This window comes from Oncorhynchus keta, chromosome 16 (genome assembly GCF_023373465.1).
Source record: "Oncorhynchus keta strain PuntledgeMale-10-30-2019 chromosome 16, Oket_V2, whole genome shotgun sequence".
In the NCBI taxonomy this organism is placed as follows: Eukaryota; Metazoa; Chordata; class Actinopteri; order Salmoniformes; family Salmonidae; genus Oncorhynchus; species Oncorhynchus keta.
This window is the reverse complement of record NC_068436.1, coordinates 9,916,688-9,930,857: the sequence shown is the minus strand read 5'-3', so window position 1 is coordinate 9,930,857 and position 14,170 is coordinate 9,916,688. Positions and strand designations below refer to the sequence as shown.

Genomic DNA, 14,170 nt, shown 5'->3' with positions numbered 1-14,170 from the left:
TGGATTGAATGACTAATGTAAATTAACATGAAATTGCCGTTTTTGGCTGAGCAGTATTTCTGTCTGTAATAAAGCCATTTTGTGGGGAAAAACTAATTCTGATTGGCAGAGCCTGGCTCCCCAGTGGGTGGACCTATGCCCTCCAAGGCCCACCCATGGCTGCACCCCTGCCTATTCATGTGAAATCCATAGATTTGGACATCATTTATTTATTTTAATTGACTGATTTCTTTATATGAACTGTAACTCAGTAAAATCTTTGAACTTGTGTTTATATTTAGCAAAACTTTTTTTTTTTTAAGAAAAAAATAACTTGGTTCAACTGCTTACCTAACTTCTTCCTCTTTTATCCTCATCGCCATATGTAGTATCTTGTAATCTACTACAAAAACTCCCCCCTACAGAAGACACCTTCATCCAATGACTTGTGTAATGTAATGGAAATGAGAGTCATGATCAGAGACTAGGAGTGATTATGCATAAAAGGAGCATTTACAATAAATCCAACCAGGTCCAATAGCTGAAGTGAATGATATGATATATAGCCTATCAACGTGGGATGACGGCTAACCACTGCAACAGGACTGCGTGAATCAACATGCCAACAGTGACATGCGATGCAGTGATGAGAAACAGAAGTACAGAAATAGGGGAAAGCGAGGTGTGTCGTCACACTTTTCACGCTGTCTAACATTTACTGGGCACAATACATCACAATGGTATAAATGTCATACCAAATGAAAGAAGGAAGTCTTGGGCACATATCTTCATGTGTTATTTCAGTACGGAGTTGTAGACCGTTAAATAGAGTGTGCGCTTTTGACAAGTTGCCCCATCAGCGGGTATATTGTCACACTACGTCGGGTAAGTCGTCACATTGGATTATCAACAAATAAGAACAAGTAATTAATTGTGAATATCAAAATAAAAACAATCATGCCTAGAGAATCTGGCAAATCATGTCTTTCAATCAAAAAAAATAACTGACACACTTTGAACTTTGAAATCAAACGTTCTCTGGCATGCACATAGATCCACTGTAATTGTTGGAATCGGAATGGAATGTAATGCTGCAGATAAGACTTTAAACATTTTTAAGCAAGTTAACAGAACAGATGTGGTGTTTAAATACACTAATGCACAGTTTAGTAACAGCCGATACGACATACATCCGTATCTGACTAATCAGACTCATCTTCACAGATCTGGCACACATAAATTGCCTGGCCTGAGGTGCAAGCATCACAGGCCCATTTGTTGCATCTCACACACTTCACACAAGTCTCCTTTGGAAGGCTGTTTGAAAATGGCCCCACACAGACGAGGCAGAAGTACTCCTCTTCATCTGATGATGACTCTACGATTTTATCTGCCTTCTTGTTCTTTGCAGATCCAGATTTTGACTCTCCCCCTTGCTTCCCTTTCCTCGGGAAAGCAGCCTTTTGTTAGATTGCGCCGTTTTCTTCCATTGCAAGCTGTTTTTCAGGGACAGCTTTTAGATATGGCCGGATGTCCTCTGGAGTTGGTAGTCTGCTGTCAGAAATGGGATTGCTGGGCAAGGGTGAGCTGGTGCTAGCATAAGAACTGGATCAGGTCTGTGTCTGAGCTCGTGCAAGGCAGGGCTGGAATGGTGCTGGGACCTGGCAGGTTGGTGCTGGGGCCTGGCAGGGCTGGAATAGTGCTGGGGCCTGGCAGGGCTGGAATAGTGCTGGGGCCTGGCAGGGCTGTTGCTGGGGCCTGGTAGGGTTGGGTTCTGAATGGGGCGATCTGTAACGTAGGATGGCGCAAACTTGGTTTCCAGAAATACATGACCGTTGTAAGGTTGTACCCCAGTCAAACTAAAGCCAGTCTGAATGTTCAAGGGAGTTGCAGCCAGAGGATAGGTGATTGCCACAATCCCAGGAATTTCATAAATTGACATTGTCTTCCCGGGATTGTTCCTCATACAGGCATCACACACACGGTGTTGATGTGCCTCTTTAGCGGCCCGTAGACAGACCTGTTTAAGGCTTGAAGCTGATGAGAGCAATGGAGTGGGAATGACAGCATAATTCTGCCATTTTTTTGGCATAATTGAGTTGTGTCTTTGGCTATGCCGGATTAAGTGATATGACATGCTATTCTATAAAATAATTTATCCGTAATTAATATTACCTGATTGAGCTAATCATGTAAATGTAATTAACTAGAGAGTGGGGTACCACAAAATAATATTTATAGAGCTGTTATCTTCCGAATAAACTCTTAAAGACCTAGTAATATTTTACATCAATAGCAGTCAATATTAATCGTCATCTTAATTCAGTCTCATCTGAAAGTTGTAAATTCTTGGTTATCTTCATGAACCCTGGCTAACAAGTTGAATCAGCAATACAAAATTGGGTTTAATTATTTATTTACTAAATACCTAACGAATCACGCAGAATTACACATACACAAAATTAAATCATAATGTGATTACAAATTACATCAAAGGAAAACGTCCCTAACTGGTTACACAAAAGAAAAGGGTCTGGGTTTGAATGAAAGAGCGGGAAGACTGAGGAACAAAGGGCGAAACTGTGCTATCATAAATACATGATCTTATGCATTCTAAATTACTGCCCATTTGGAAAATGAAAATGCAATAAATATTTACTCTGAGCTGCGCTTCGGTAGGTTGGTGGTAGATGGAAGGCCGTGCTGCCCAACCGAGTCCTTTGTCCTTTGAAGAATGTCTCTGCTGGTAAATTGAATTGTTGTAGTAATGTCGTTGTGTGGTAGGCGGGATACTCTGTCTGTTCCTTCCTAACCCTCGTTTGCAGCGGCTGTTGCTAACTCAACGGCTAGGAGGTATTATTTCTGTAGTGGATAGGAGTTCAAAGTTCATACCATTCGCAACCAAAGCTCACGCTGATGTTTGCTTGGTTCTGTAGTTATTCTGACATCGGACCGTCGTCCTCTCGGAACAATAGGTTACATTGTCGTCAAGGCTTTATATAGGAAGGGAGAGGAGGGTGTGTTTGATTTTTTTTTAAAGCCCATATCCCTTCACAGGGGCGGGCCACTGATTGAGCAGAAAACCCAAATCTCACATTTTAGAAGATAAAATTACATTTCATCCCATCACGAATAATTTAATATTCAAACATTTAAATTGAACAACAATTCCACGTGAATCCGATAACTATGTTGGCGTGTTTTGCACCGGTTTAAAATGTTTTGCATTTGATTTGGAACCGGGCTGTCTCCAATGCGTGAGTCAGGTGCCCACAGCTCTGTCCGAAGAAGAAAGTTGGCTTAAAACAAAAGTGAGTTATCCGCCTTCACAATGAAAACTAGCTTGAAAATTCTAGCATTTATTTTATGTAAAATAGATATGTCTCTGGACATGCACCATGCTGCCGTGTTGACATGACCGAGAAGTGAAGATAATTGTTAATTTGAGAAAGGTGGTACTCCCTTCACGCTTTCGTCCGATGACCTAATGCGCTATTGCCCGGTTCAATTTGGGCCATAGTAAAATAAACACCACAGAGCAAAACAGCGGGCTGTCAAGGTCCCGCCTATTCCTATTTAGATTGGTGGATGTTTTGGATTATTTGATTTATTTTTTATTTTTTATATTCTATGAGGGTGTTGACATTAACCGCCTGTATTGAATGGAGAGTGAGACGCTATACTAGCCGAATGAATAAGCATGATCAAATATCAACAGGGACAACTCCGATATAAAGTGTTTTTTCTGAAAGTTGCTGGGATGTTATGTGCGTCACATAGTACACTCTTTTAACAACCTCAGCATTACGAAACTTCTATTAGATCAATTAAGCCTCATGTATCAAAATAAACATATTTGTTGTTCTTTACTAAATTCGACACCCATTGACCTATATTCAAAAACTCCTCACTTGCTTAATAATTAATGATCTGCTTAACATGGATAGATTTTAGGCGGAGTAAACCCTCTCGCTTCCCCTTTTCCTCTGATTTGAGAAAATGTTCACTTGTTTGAATAGCCTAAAGTTATCAACTAGAGGATCATGATTCTACAGTACTGCGTGGATAGTGAAATGAGAGGAGGTGGGCCAATTGAATTAGAACAATTGTCTATTCCCGGCAAAAGTTTCCTCCGAAGTGCAGGCTGCAAGAGAAGGTAACGTGCACAATTAGGTACGATAGGCAAAGAAAGTCATGTCAATGTATCTGAACCGAGACAATGTGAATGAGTTGCCGAAAACAGTTTCTGAAAACAGCAAGTGAAAGAACATGGGTAAATTCACATTAAATACATCCCAAGATTTACGCCCATTTGTTCAGAGAGAGACCAGTGATAATTACAAGAGTGAACCCATAGGGTTAACAGTAAGCGTGAGCAATGTGCATTATTGTGCTGTGCTTATAGGCCATAAGGTAAATAGGTAAATGACATTCTGCACATCGCTAACAGGAAAGAGATAAAATAAGACTTTATACTGATAATGATATGTTTGTATTCATTCCCACAATGCCCATAGAATAGGAAACGATGTGAATTATGTTATGCTTACTGGATGACGTTAAACCAGCATTCAGACCAGCTTTACTGATTGAACCTTGGTAAAATACATTCCCTGCAATGATACAAAAATAACCAAGTCAGTCTGTACAAAGTTTTTTTTTTTTTTTCAACAAAATTGTCAAACTCATAACTTTTAGTACAGTACTTTTATTGGACAAAAAGATACATGTGACAAGTAGAATAATATTACTCACTATGGTATCACTTGACCACTTCTGTAAATCTGGAACCCTCTCTTTGATAAAATGAATTTTAGAATACTTTGGAAAAGGTTCAACATTACATTACACACAGCTTTACTAATTCCTGTCAAGTAAAGATGAAGTAAGGCATTATCATTATCTCACTATAAAACACCAGCATCAACCTCAAGGGACATAGTTGTCACTCTTCATCAGTGAAGCATTTTTACAGACACCATCACACCAACCATCACCATATCATCTACTCTGCCTCATCATACTCATTCTTTCCTCAGTTCACCTCATCCAGTTCCCCACTACATCCAAAACTAACAGAATGAATTACTAACTAACTCACTAAAGACTACATTACATGTCACGATACTCTCTATACATGGGCAGTGTGCATTTTCTGCTGGTGTAGCTCCTCTCTGAGAATCTCTTCTCGCAATGCGTACAGGCAAATTATGTCTCTTCCATGTGGATCTTCAGGTGCCTCTTCAGCTGGTGGGAGAACCTCTTCTCAAACTAGGGGCAGATGTAGGATTTCTCCCGTGTGGACTCTCGTGCCTCTTCAGGTTGGACGAGTGGGAGAAAACACAGCACGCTAGCTGTACACAAAGACTTCCAGTCCTTGCGCTAAGCTAGTTAGCACTGCCTCCCGAAATGACCTCTAACGTCCTGCATACTGGACTCAGATGTAAAAATGGTATCCACGAGTTCTGACTCTGGGGAAGTAGATACAATTTTTTGCCCAAATCCCCAACTATCCCTTTAATGGTTTGATAGTCCAAAGGCATGGTCCCACACTTAAGACAAAATGAATCAAGACCTGGGCCCGTATCCACAAAGAGTAGGGTCTTTTCAAATAATCATGTTCATTATGATCTAAAAGGAAAACTCATCCTAGATCAGCACTCCTACTCTCAGACACTTTGTAGATACCGGCCCTGACCTAATACCATTCAGACAGTAGTTCACAGTAGGCTCACCTCAGTGAGACTGTGTGTGGTCCTGTGCTGCTCAGCTGCTTCCTCTGTGGCTCGAGGAGGAGGTATAGCCTGTTTGGCCTCCATGACCATATTCCCCTCAGGGTTCCCCAGACCCTCCTCACACCCCTCCTTCACCAGCAGCACCTCTGGACCAATGTGTTCCACATGTGTTCCAGCCTGAATTCCAACTTGATTAAATAGATGTCTCACCCATCAACACACCTTAATGACAAAGTGAAAACATGTTTTTAGAAAGGTTTGCACATTTATTTAAAATGAAATACAGAAATAACTAATTTATGTAAGCATTCACATCCCTGAGTCAATACATGTTAGAATCACCTTTGGCAGTGATTACAGCTGTGAGTCTTTCTGGGTAAGCAAGAGCCTTGACTTTTTCAAAATTGTGTTGTGTTACAGCCTGCATTTAAAATATATTAAATTGAGATTTTGTGTCACTGGCCTACACACACGAACCCCATAATGTCAAAATTGAATTATGTTTTTAGACATTTTAGCAAATTCATTAAAAATTAAAAGTTGAAATGTCTTAAGTCAACCCCTTTGTCAATATGTGTGCAATAAGTGTTTAGCATGGTTTTTGAATGACTACCTCATCTCTGTACCCCAGGCTTACAATTATCTGTAAGGTCCCTCAGTCGAGCAGTGCATTTCAAACACAGATTTAACCACAAAGACCAGGGAGGTTTTCCAATACCTCGCAAAGAAGGCCACCTATTTGTAGATGGCGAAAAATAAAGAAAAATCAGACAGTGAATATCCCTTTGTGCATGGTCAAGTTATTAATTAAACTTTGGATGGTATATCAATACACCCAGTCATTACAAAATACAGGCATCCTTCCTAACTCAGTTGCCAGAGAGGAAGGAAACCACTCAGGGATTTCACCATGAAGCTAATGGTGACTTTAAAACAGTTAGAGTTTAATGGCTGTGATAGAAGACTGAGGAGGGATCAACAACATTGTAGTTACTCCACAATACTACCCTAAACGACAAAGTGAAAAGCATTCATGTTTGCATTAAGGCACTAAAGTAAAACTGCAAAAAATGTGGCAAAGAAATTAACTTTATGTCCTGGGGCAAATCTAACACAACACATCACTGAGTACCACTCATCATATTTTCAAGCATGGTGGTGGCTGTATCATGTTATGGGTATGCTTGTCATTGGCAAGGACTAGGGAGTTTTTAGGATAAAAAGAAACGGAATTGAGCTAAGCATAGGCAAAATCCTAGAGGAAAACCAGGTTCAGTCTGCTTTCCAACAGACACGGGGAAACAAATTAATCTTTCAGCAGGACAATAACCTAAAACACAAGGCCAAATCTACACTGGAGTTGCTTACCAAGATGAAATTGAATGTTCCTGAGTGGCCTAGTTACAGTTGTGACTTAAATTGACTTGAAAATCTTTCACAAGACCTGATGGCCAACAACCAACTTGACAGAGCTTGAAGAATTTTAAGAAGAATGTGCAAATATTGTACAATCCAGGTGTGCAAAGCTGTTAGATACGTACCGCTGCCAAAGATGATTCTAAAATGTATTGGCTTAGGGGTTTGAATAGTTATGTAAATGTGATATTTATCTTTTTCAATACATTAGAAATGTTTACAAAAAAACATGTTTTCACTTTGTCATTATGGGGTAATCCCTTTTGAAGGGTTGGAACAGGTTGGAACACAACAAAATGTGGAATAAGTCAAGAGGTATGAATACTTCCTGAAGGCACTGTATTTTCAGATAAGCGATGGTAGCCTATCCATTTGGCATGTAGCTAGCTAGCTAAGCAAACAACATGCGTAATTTAGCTTGCTGTATCAGGAGATTAGGCTCGACATCGGCAAGTCCTCGTCTTGAAAAAGGTGTCAGTCGGACTACTGTCATCATCACTATAGATGGCATGAAACAATATTTGGATATAGCCATCTAGTTTATCCCCTAAAAGTTAGCTTGTTAACCAGCCATATTGATGTGATCTGTTATTAGCTATCTAGCCAATTTGACATGGTCCATCAATCAATGTAGCCTATCATGTCTGTCAGCAGCAATCGTGATTAGACACACTGAAAAACAATGTTGAAAAGGGGATAATGTTAGCTAACTTAGCTAGGTAGGCCTATATTGGTTGGAGAAAAATGTACATTAGGTCAACTTACTTATGTTTAGCCAACTGTACAAAGTTTCTAACTTGCAAAGTAAACATTACCAGCTAACATTACATCGGTAAATGTGCCCCTCTGCTACTTGACAAGCAGAGCCCACAAACAATGGGAAATGAACCTAAACCACTCATACTTGTCAGATATAATTAACTTTTATATCACTCAATTATCCAATTAAAAGTGGCCCCTATTGAGATATATCGTGGTCTACCCTCACATATCTGAAATTACATGATCAATTGATGTTTTCTGATCATTAAAAGCATGCAGTTACTTGCTGTATAACTCTGATGATATAGCTAAATGTGCGCAATTCTTTTGCATGGACATTTGTAGTTCTGACAATGCTCTTCAAGAGGTGATGATATTACATCCAAATAGTTAACCTTTATTTTGCAATCCCTTAAAAGGCACGCAGTTGTCAATGGCTTTAGAGGAGCTAGGGTCTCCTTGCCCCCCAACAGGCAAATCGAACACTCTGCATCTTATTGGGATATTTGATTGATAATGACCTATTGGCCAGTGAGAGGCTTCAAAGCCACCAGTCGGCGTATTGGCACTCCCCAGAAGGCGCAGTCCTCCATAGGAATTAATGGAATTCTACAGTATTTCAATTAAATGTTTCATGGACATAATTACATGTATTTAAAGCTGCACTTTGCAGGAATCGCTCCGCCATTTCGTATTTTCTTTTATTTCTAATAGTTCACCTAATTTCAGTTTCTGATAAAACAAGTAAGTATAGTGTAGAGAATCATTCTACCATCTAAACTGCTGTGAAATATATTTTCCAAAACCAAACTTATTGTATTGTCAGTTGTTTGAAGCTGGTGTAAGCAACTGTAAGGAAAAGACGCAAAAACTATTGCTTCTTAGACTTGATTTCAATGAGAATGACAGATCTATAACTCACATTTCTATGTGAATTTGTTTGGGTCGCAGCTTCAAGTATTTTTTGTTGTTGTAGTAAGGACAGAAATATTAGAACCTTTAAAAATAATAATACTTAAGGAAAATGTTTTTAATTTTCCTTTTTAAATGTTTAACTCACATAATATAATTTAAAAGTATGCAATAAGGTGTCTAATAAACAGGGCAAAAACAAATATAGACATTAATAAATGCATTTCGGTAGCTTCCCAAATATCATTTACAAGGGTGGGGGAGTGCCAAATGAAGGCGCGGTTTCAAAACAGCGCGCCTTATCAGTCATCTAGTGTAATATATGAATTATTTCTCTGGACCCTCCTCTTGGAAGAGAGAGGTGATACAGATTACACAGACATAGATGCACACACAGGTAATAAGCACACTATCAACATGGAGAGCTTACCTATCCCCACATCGTTTGAGTCCTATACTGTAGTTACTGAATAACTTAATTGTTGCTAAACCCATCATGTTGGACATAAATTATGTTGTGGGTAAATAAGAGTCAGCTATGGTAAGTCAAAAGTAATCGGTGGATCTTTTCTGCTGGCAATACATTAATCTTTGTCTTTATTGCAGGGTTTGATCTAAACGTCAATCTATCGAATGGAATGGTTACTTTGTATATCATAGAGTGGGATGGTTTTTCTGCTGGTGTATCCTGAGGTATCTCCTCTCTGAGAACCTCTTCCCGCAGTGCGTACAGGCGAACGGCCGTTCTCCCGTGTGGACCTTCAGGTGCATCTTCAGGTTTCCAGCCAGTGCGAAGCGCATGTGACACTGGGTACAGCTAAATGGTTTCTCCCCTGTGTGGACCCTCTGGTGCATCTTTAAGTTGTCCTGGCGGGAGAACCTCTTCTCACACTGGGTACAGCTGAAGGGTTTCTCTCCTGTGTGGACCCTCTGGTGCCTCTCCACCTTCTGGGGGCAGCTGAAGCCTTTGTTACAGAACATGCAGAGGAATCGTTTCTCTTTACTATTGCCTGATGTGGCTCCTTCTCCCTGAACCTGGGCTCTAGCCCTGTCGTTTGAGTTCAATACCTGATCGAAAAGGATCTGGCCGTGTGAATCGGAAGGTGCCATCGACGTGAACACTGGGTCACGACCCCTGAACGCATCTAAAGAGGAGTGGGTGGCGACATTTAGATTTGTCTCTAAGCTTCCCCTGTAATTTAAGAAATCTCTGCCCTGTGAGTGTCCGTCTCCTAGGTGACTATCTGTATTCCATGTGGGAGGAGCATCGCCCTCCACTTTCACCTCATCTACCACTATAACCTCCCCTTTCTTATCTAGGCACCCTTTAGAGTATACACTACTACTGTACCGGTTCCAGTCCTCTCTAGACAGATCAGTCTGTGTCTCTAAACCCAAGGGCATTTTGCCAGGATCCATCTCTGTAGTGTAAGAACAAGATGGATCATCACTGACAGTGTCTAATGCGTCACCATCAACATCCCCATGGGAATTAACCGTCCTCTGGCTCTGGTGAAATACTGGTAAATATTCTGAGCCGGGAGCGGGAGGACAGCCCAGTGGCCCCAGTCTCTCTGGGTCTGATCTGTGGTCAGATCCTGTGTGTAAGAATCTGTGTGTTACAGTTAGAGTCTCTGTGTCGGTCTCTGACTTGAGGACGGCGTTCTGCGTTCCACTGACCTCCGTGATGCTGTGTCGGGTTCTGGGCTGCGCTGGGGTGGTGATGGGGTCCTCTGTTGCTACAGAGGGCGCTCCAGACGCTGCTCCAGTCTGTATGTCTCTGCTGTGTCGTGGGGGTTCCTCTCCTCCAGACCTCTCCTGTTTGACCCCAGGACCTACAGCCTCTGGATCTGCAGACTGACATGAGAGGAGATTATTTATTGCTACATGAGTTGAATTGGATAACAATGTCGTAGGGAAGTCACACAAGCTCCCCTATGGCAGATAAATAAGGATGTACATGTAGGAAAGTGAATAGCTGAGGGGAGCCTTTCTGAAATAAACAGCCACATTTGATTTACAAAGTAACACATTTTTTATGCAACACTACAACACTAACTTCTATCACGATAACGTTCTGAGTTGAGGTTCCACTCCCCTCATCAACAGTGATTGGTTGGTCATCTCTCCATGTGTTGTGTCCCGCTGGCTTCACAAAGCTCCTGTTGCCTCCAGTGAGATGTCCTTCACCTGAGAATGTGATTGGGGGAAAAATAGGTTGTTAAATTAGCTATTATCAATGCTCAACACTATATTGTACAATATTGACATGGTCTACAATTGACAAGGATGTAAGGTAACACTTCTCGTAACTTATTGATATACTATTTATTGATTGATGTATTATGTTCGATGAATCACATTGTTTTAATTGAGTAAATAATAGGAAATGCAGTAAATCAATAATCTGGTTAGAATATCATAGTGTCTTAGTGCAAAATAGCTAAATAATTATTGCACAGTATTTGAAAACTGACCAGCTATATATATCAATGAATGGCAACAGGCCACACAGCCTCGGCCTTCTGCTAAATGTACCTCTTGCCATTCCTCTGTATCGGTCGAGGATCTTGATACTTGGACGACTGGCGAGAACGCGCTCTCGCACTGTCCTCTCTGCGCGCTCCCGTGCCACCTTCAGTTCCAGTAGTTTCCTCCGCAATACCATGTTTTCTTTCTGGCTTTGAGTTATTTCCAAACGAAACACTGCATAGTCGTCATCTACGAGTTTACAGATCTCTGCCACGGCTGCATTCGCTAGCACCTCCATGATGGAGGCAATTTGAGTGTGAAAAACCATACAGTTAGCCATTGTTAGCTAACGTCAGCAGCTAGCGTTACCTAGAAAACATCTATTTTTTAATCTAATTTTTAATCTATCAACCAAATCCGGTCTCCAACGCGAATTAAACACTACAAGTTGTAAGTATGTGATGCTGTGCAGTTAAATTAGTCATATTTTAGGTTCCAGTATGTTTATAAACGTCTAAATAACAACAATAAAAACGCTATCGTGAAAAGTGTTCTTGTTGACGTCAGTGTACTTCTTTGTGTGAGTTTCCGGCAGACTATACAAGTATTACTGCCTTTCACAGGTTGGAGTGTGAATTGCACATTGTCACACAAAAAGGGGAATAAATCTCACCACCATCTAATCCAGGGGTGGGACCTGATTGGTGTCACACTTTTGCCCCAGCTAACAAACATGACTCCACTAGTCAACAAATTATTACCTTCAGTTTAGAATGCAATTAGTTGAATCAGCTGTTTGCTAGGGATTGGGGAAAGTGTGACACCACTCTGGCACCTAAGGACTGGAGTTGCCCGTCCCTGATAACCCCACAGATATACCCAAAAAACGCACCACCCCTATCCCACTACATTAGCCCTACCAGATCCTACTCCAGGCCAACAGACCGGGAGCATGGAACCCCTTCTCTTAAAACCTTATGTAGATCCCTTACACCCAAACATGTCTCTGCTACTTCCACTACCACATGTATTTTCTGGGATTCACGCTTCATCTGTGCAGTACAATTAACCATAGCGATAAACACAAGAAATCCTACCTTACTAAATCTCATCCTCTCTGGATCCCTATCTTATTCACAAGGGGGCTCCCGGTCTAATCATTCACCCTTGGGCTATCCTATACTCTCTTCACTTCCGCAGAACAGGACATTTTCTGCCCCACTCGAACTCTGGCACTTCGGATCCCCAGCTGCATTGGCTCCCCCACAGGGGAGACTGCTTTCTTTATCCCAACTTTACACTACCTCTGACTATGCCCTCCTGTACATTTCCCACATTGTGCGATCTCCTTTCTAGACACTGCTGCAACATGTCTGAATCCTTAGCACATAAAGCACTGTAGCGGGTTTGGAACATAGGCCCTCACAGTTTAGCAAATATAACCTAACCTGACCTTATCAGGTAGAAGCTCTGTGTCAAAGCTCAACAAGACAGACTGTATTCTCAGTCTCGCCATTGCCACCAGGTCTACGTCTCACCAAACAGTGGGTGTCACAAACACCAGGGATATACATTTTCCTTGGATCCACCTCTACACTCAATGCTACCCCACTGATCACTCCTTTGAGTGGCACCCTGCTCCGGAGAGCAAGGCACTACACATGTCGATCCCAGAAGCACATGACGCGGTTTGTCCGCTGCCTCTGGGCGGAGGATGCACAAAAAAGCTAAACAATTAAACTTCTCAAATCTTTGACAGATGTACAGTTCCCAGTTTGACCTTTACTCAGCTTGAAACAATGTACAGGCTGGCCAAAAAGCCAGAATACACCTCTCAGAGCAAACGTTGGAAGTCTCTACCACACATGTCAACGCAGGTACTTCATCCTGTTCTGGCTCACTTCCAAACTCCATGTCACACCCTCGTTGGTGACAGGGTCTCACACTCAGTAGTTGATATGTACTCTTTAACACCATTACTAGGTATATATTCAGAAGATGTAGGTTTGAGCCTGGCGCCTTCCCATTCTTCCTCGTTTGTGTTATAAGACAGGGAACTAGACAAATCATAGAGATAGAGGACTCATCTTTGTATCTGTGCCATTATAGCTTCAGTGATAGTATGGGCGGTACCATTGAGGCAATTTTTTTATTTATTTTTATTGAACCTTTATTTAAAAAGGTACAGAGATTGTTCTGTCCACTGGTGGATCTAAATATTTTTCCTCATAAACCTGGACCCCAACCAAGGATTATCAAAAGTTGCGCTATAAATTCTTGGACAACCCAAAAATTCCTGGATGCCCTTCCAGACCCCCTCCACCTACCCAAGGACGTCAGAGTAAAAAAATCAGTTAACCACCTAACCAAGGATCGGAATTGAACTTCTTCGACGAAAAGATAATCATTTGGGAGAAATTATGGAGTCCTCTGTGAATTTGCGTATTTCTCCAAAGCTCAGTTGTCCTGAGTCTGGACAGAACTACCAGGACCGAGGATCAATATAGACACTTTTATCCTGTATCTTTCGACACATTCACGAAAATAGTCATGGCCTCTAAACCTTCTAGCTGCCTACTGGACCCTATTCAAACTAAACTACTGAGAAAGCTACTTCCTTTGCTTGGCCCTCCTATGTTGAACATATAGTGGCTTGCGAAAGTATTCACCCCCTTGGCATTTTTCCTATTTTGTTGCCTTACAACCTGGAATTAAAATAGATTTGGGGGGGTTGAATCATGTGATTTACACAACATGCCTACCATTTTGAAGATGCAAAATATTTTTTTTGTGAAACAAATAAGACAAAAAAAATTAACTTGAGCATGCATAACTATTCACCCCCCCCCCTCCCCCCAAAGTCAATACTTTGTAGAGCCACCTTTTGCAGCAAT

At 41.2% G+C, this 14,170-nt stretch overlaps 1 protein-coding gene across 1 annotated transcript; it reads right to left on the bottom strand.

Annotated features, from left to right (window-relative positions):
- Positions 1 to 4,257: 4,257 nt before the first annotated feature.
- On the bottom strand, positions 4,258 to 11,472 carry LOC118395589 (zinc finger protein 420-like). The gene is made up of 3 exons (XM_052464346.1): positions 11,343 to 11,472; positions 10,485 to 10,661; positions 4,258 to 10,402 (listed from the first exon to the last, which is right to left on the bottom strand). Exons 1-3 carry the CDS (start codon positions 11,470 to 11,472, stop codon positions 9,459 to 9,461), a joined length of 1,251 nt encoding a protein of 416 aa, XP_052320306.1. The 3' UTR covers positions 4,258 to 9,458.
- Positions 11,473 to 14,170: the final 2,698 nt, after the last annotated feature.

Coding starts and splice junctions, on each gene's coding strand:
- LOC118395589 (XM_052464346.1), bottom strand. CDS start 11,472: ATGGTATTGCGGAGGAAACTACTGGAACTGAAGGTGGCACGGGAGCGC. Junction 10,662..11,342: donor ATACAGAGGAATGGCAAGAG/GTACATTTAGCA, acceptor CTCTCATGTCAG/TCTGCAGATCCAGAGGCTGT. Junction 10,403..10,484: donor CCCGACACAGCATCACGGAG/GTCAGTGGAACG, acceptor TCTTACACACAG/GATCTGACCACAGATCAGAC.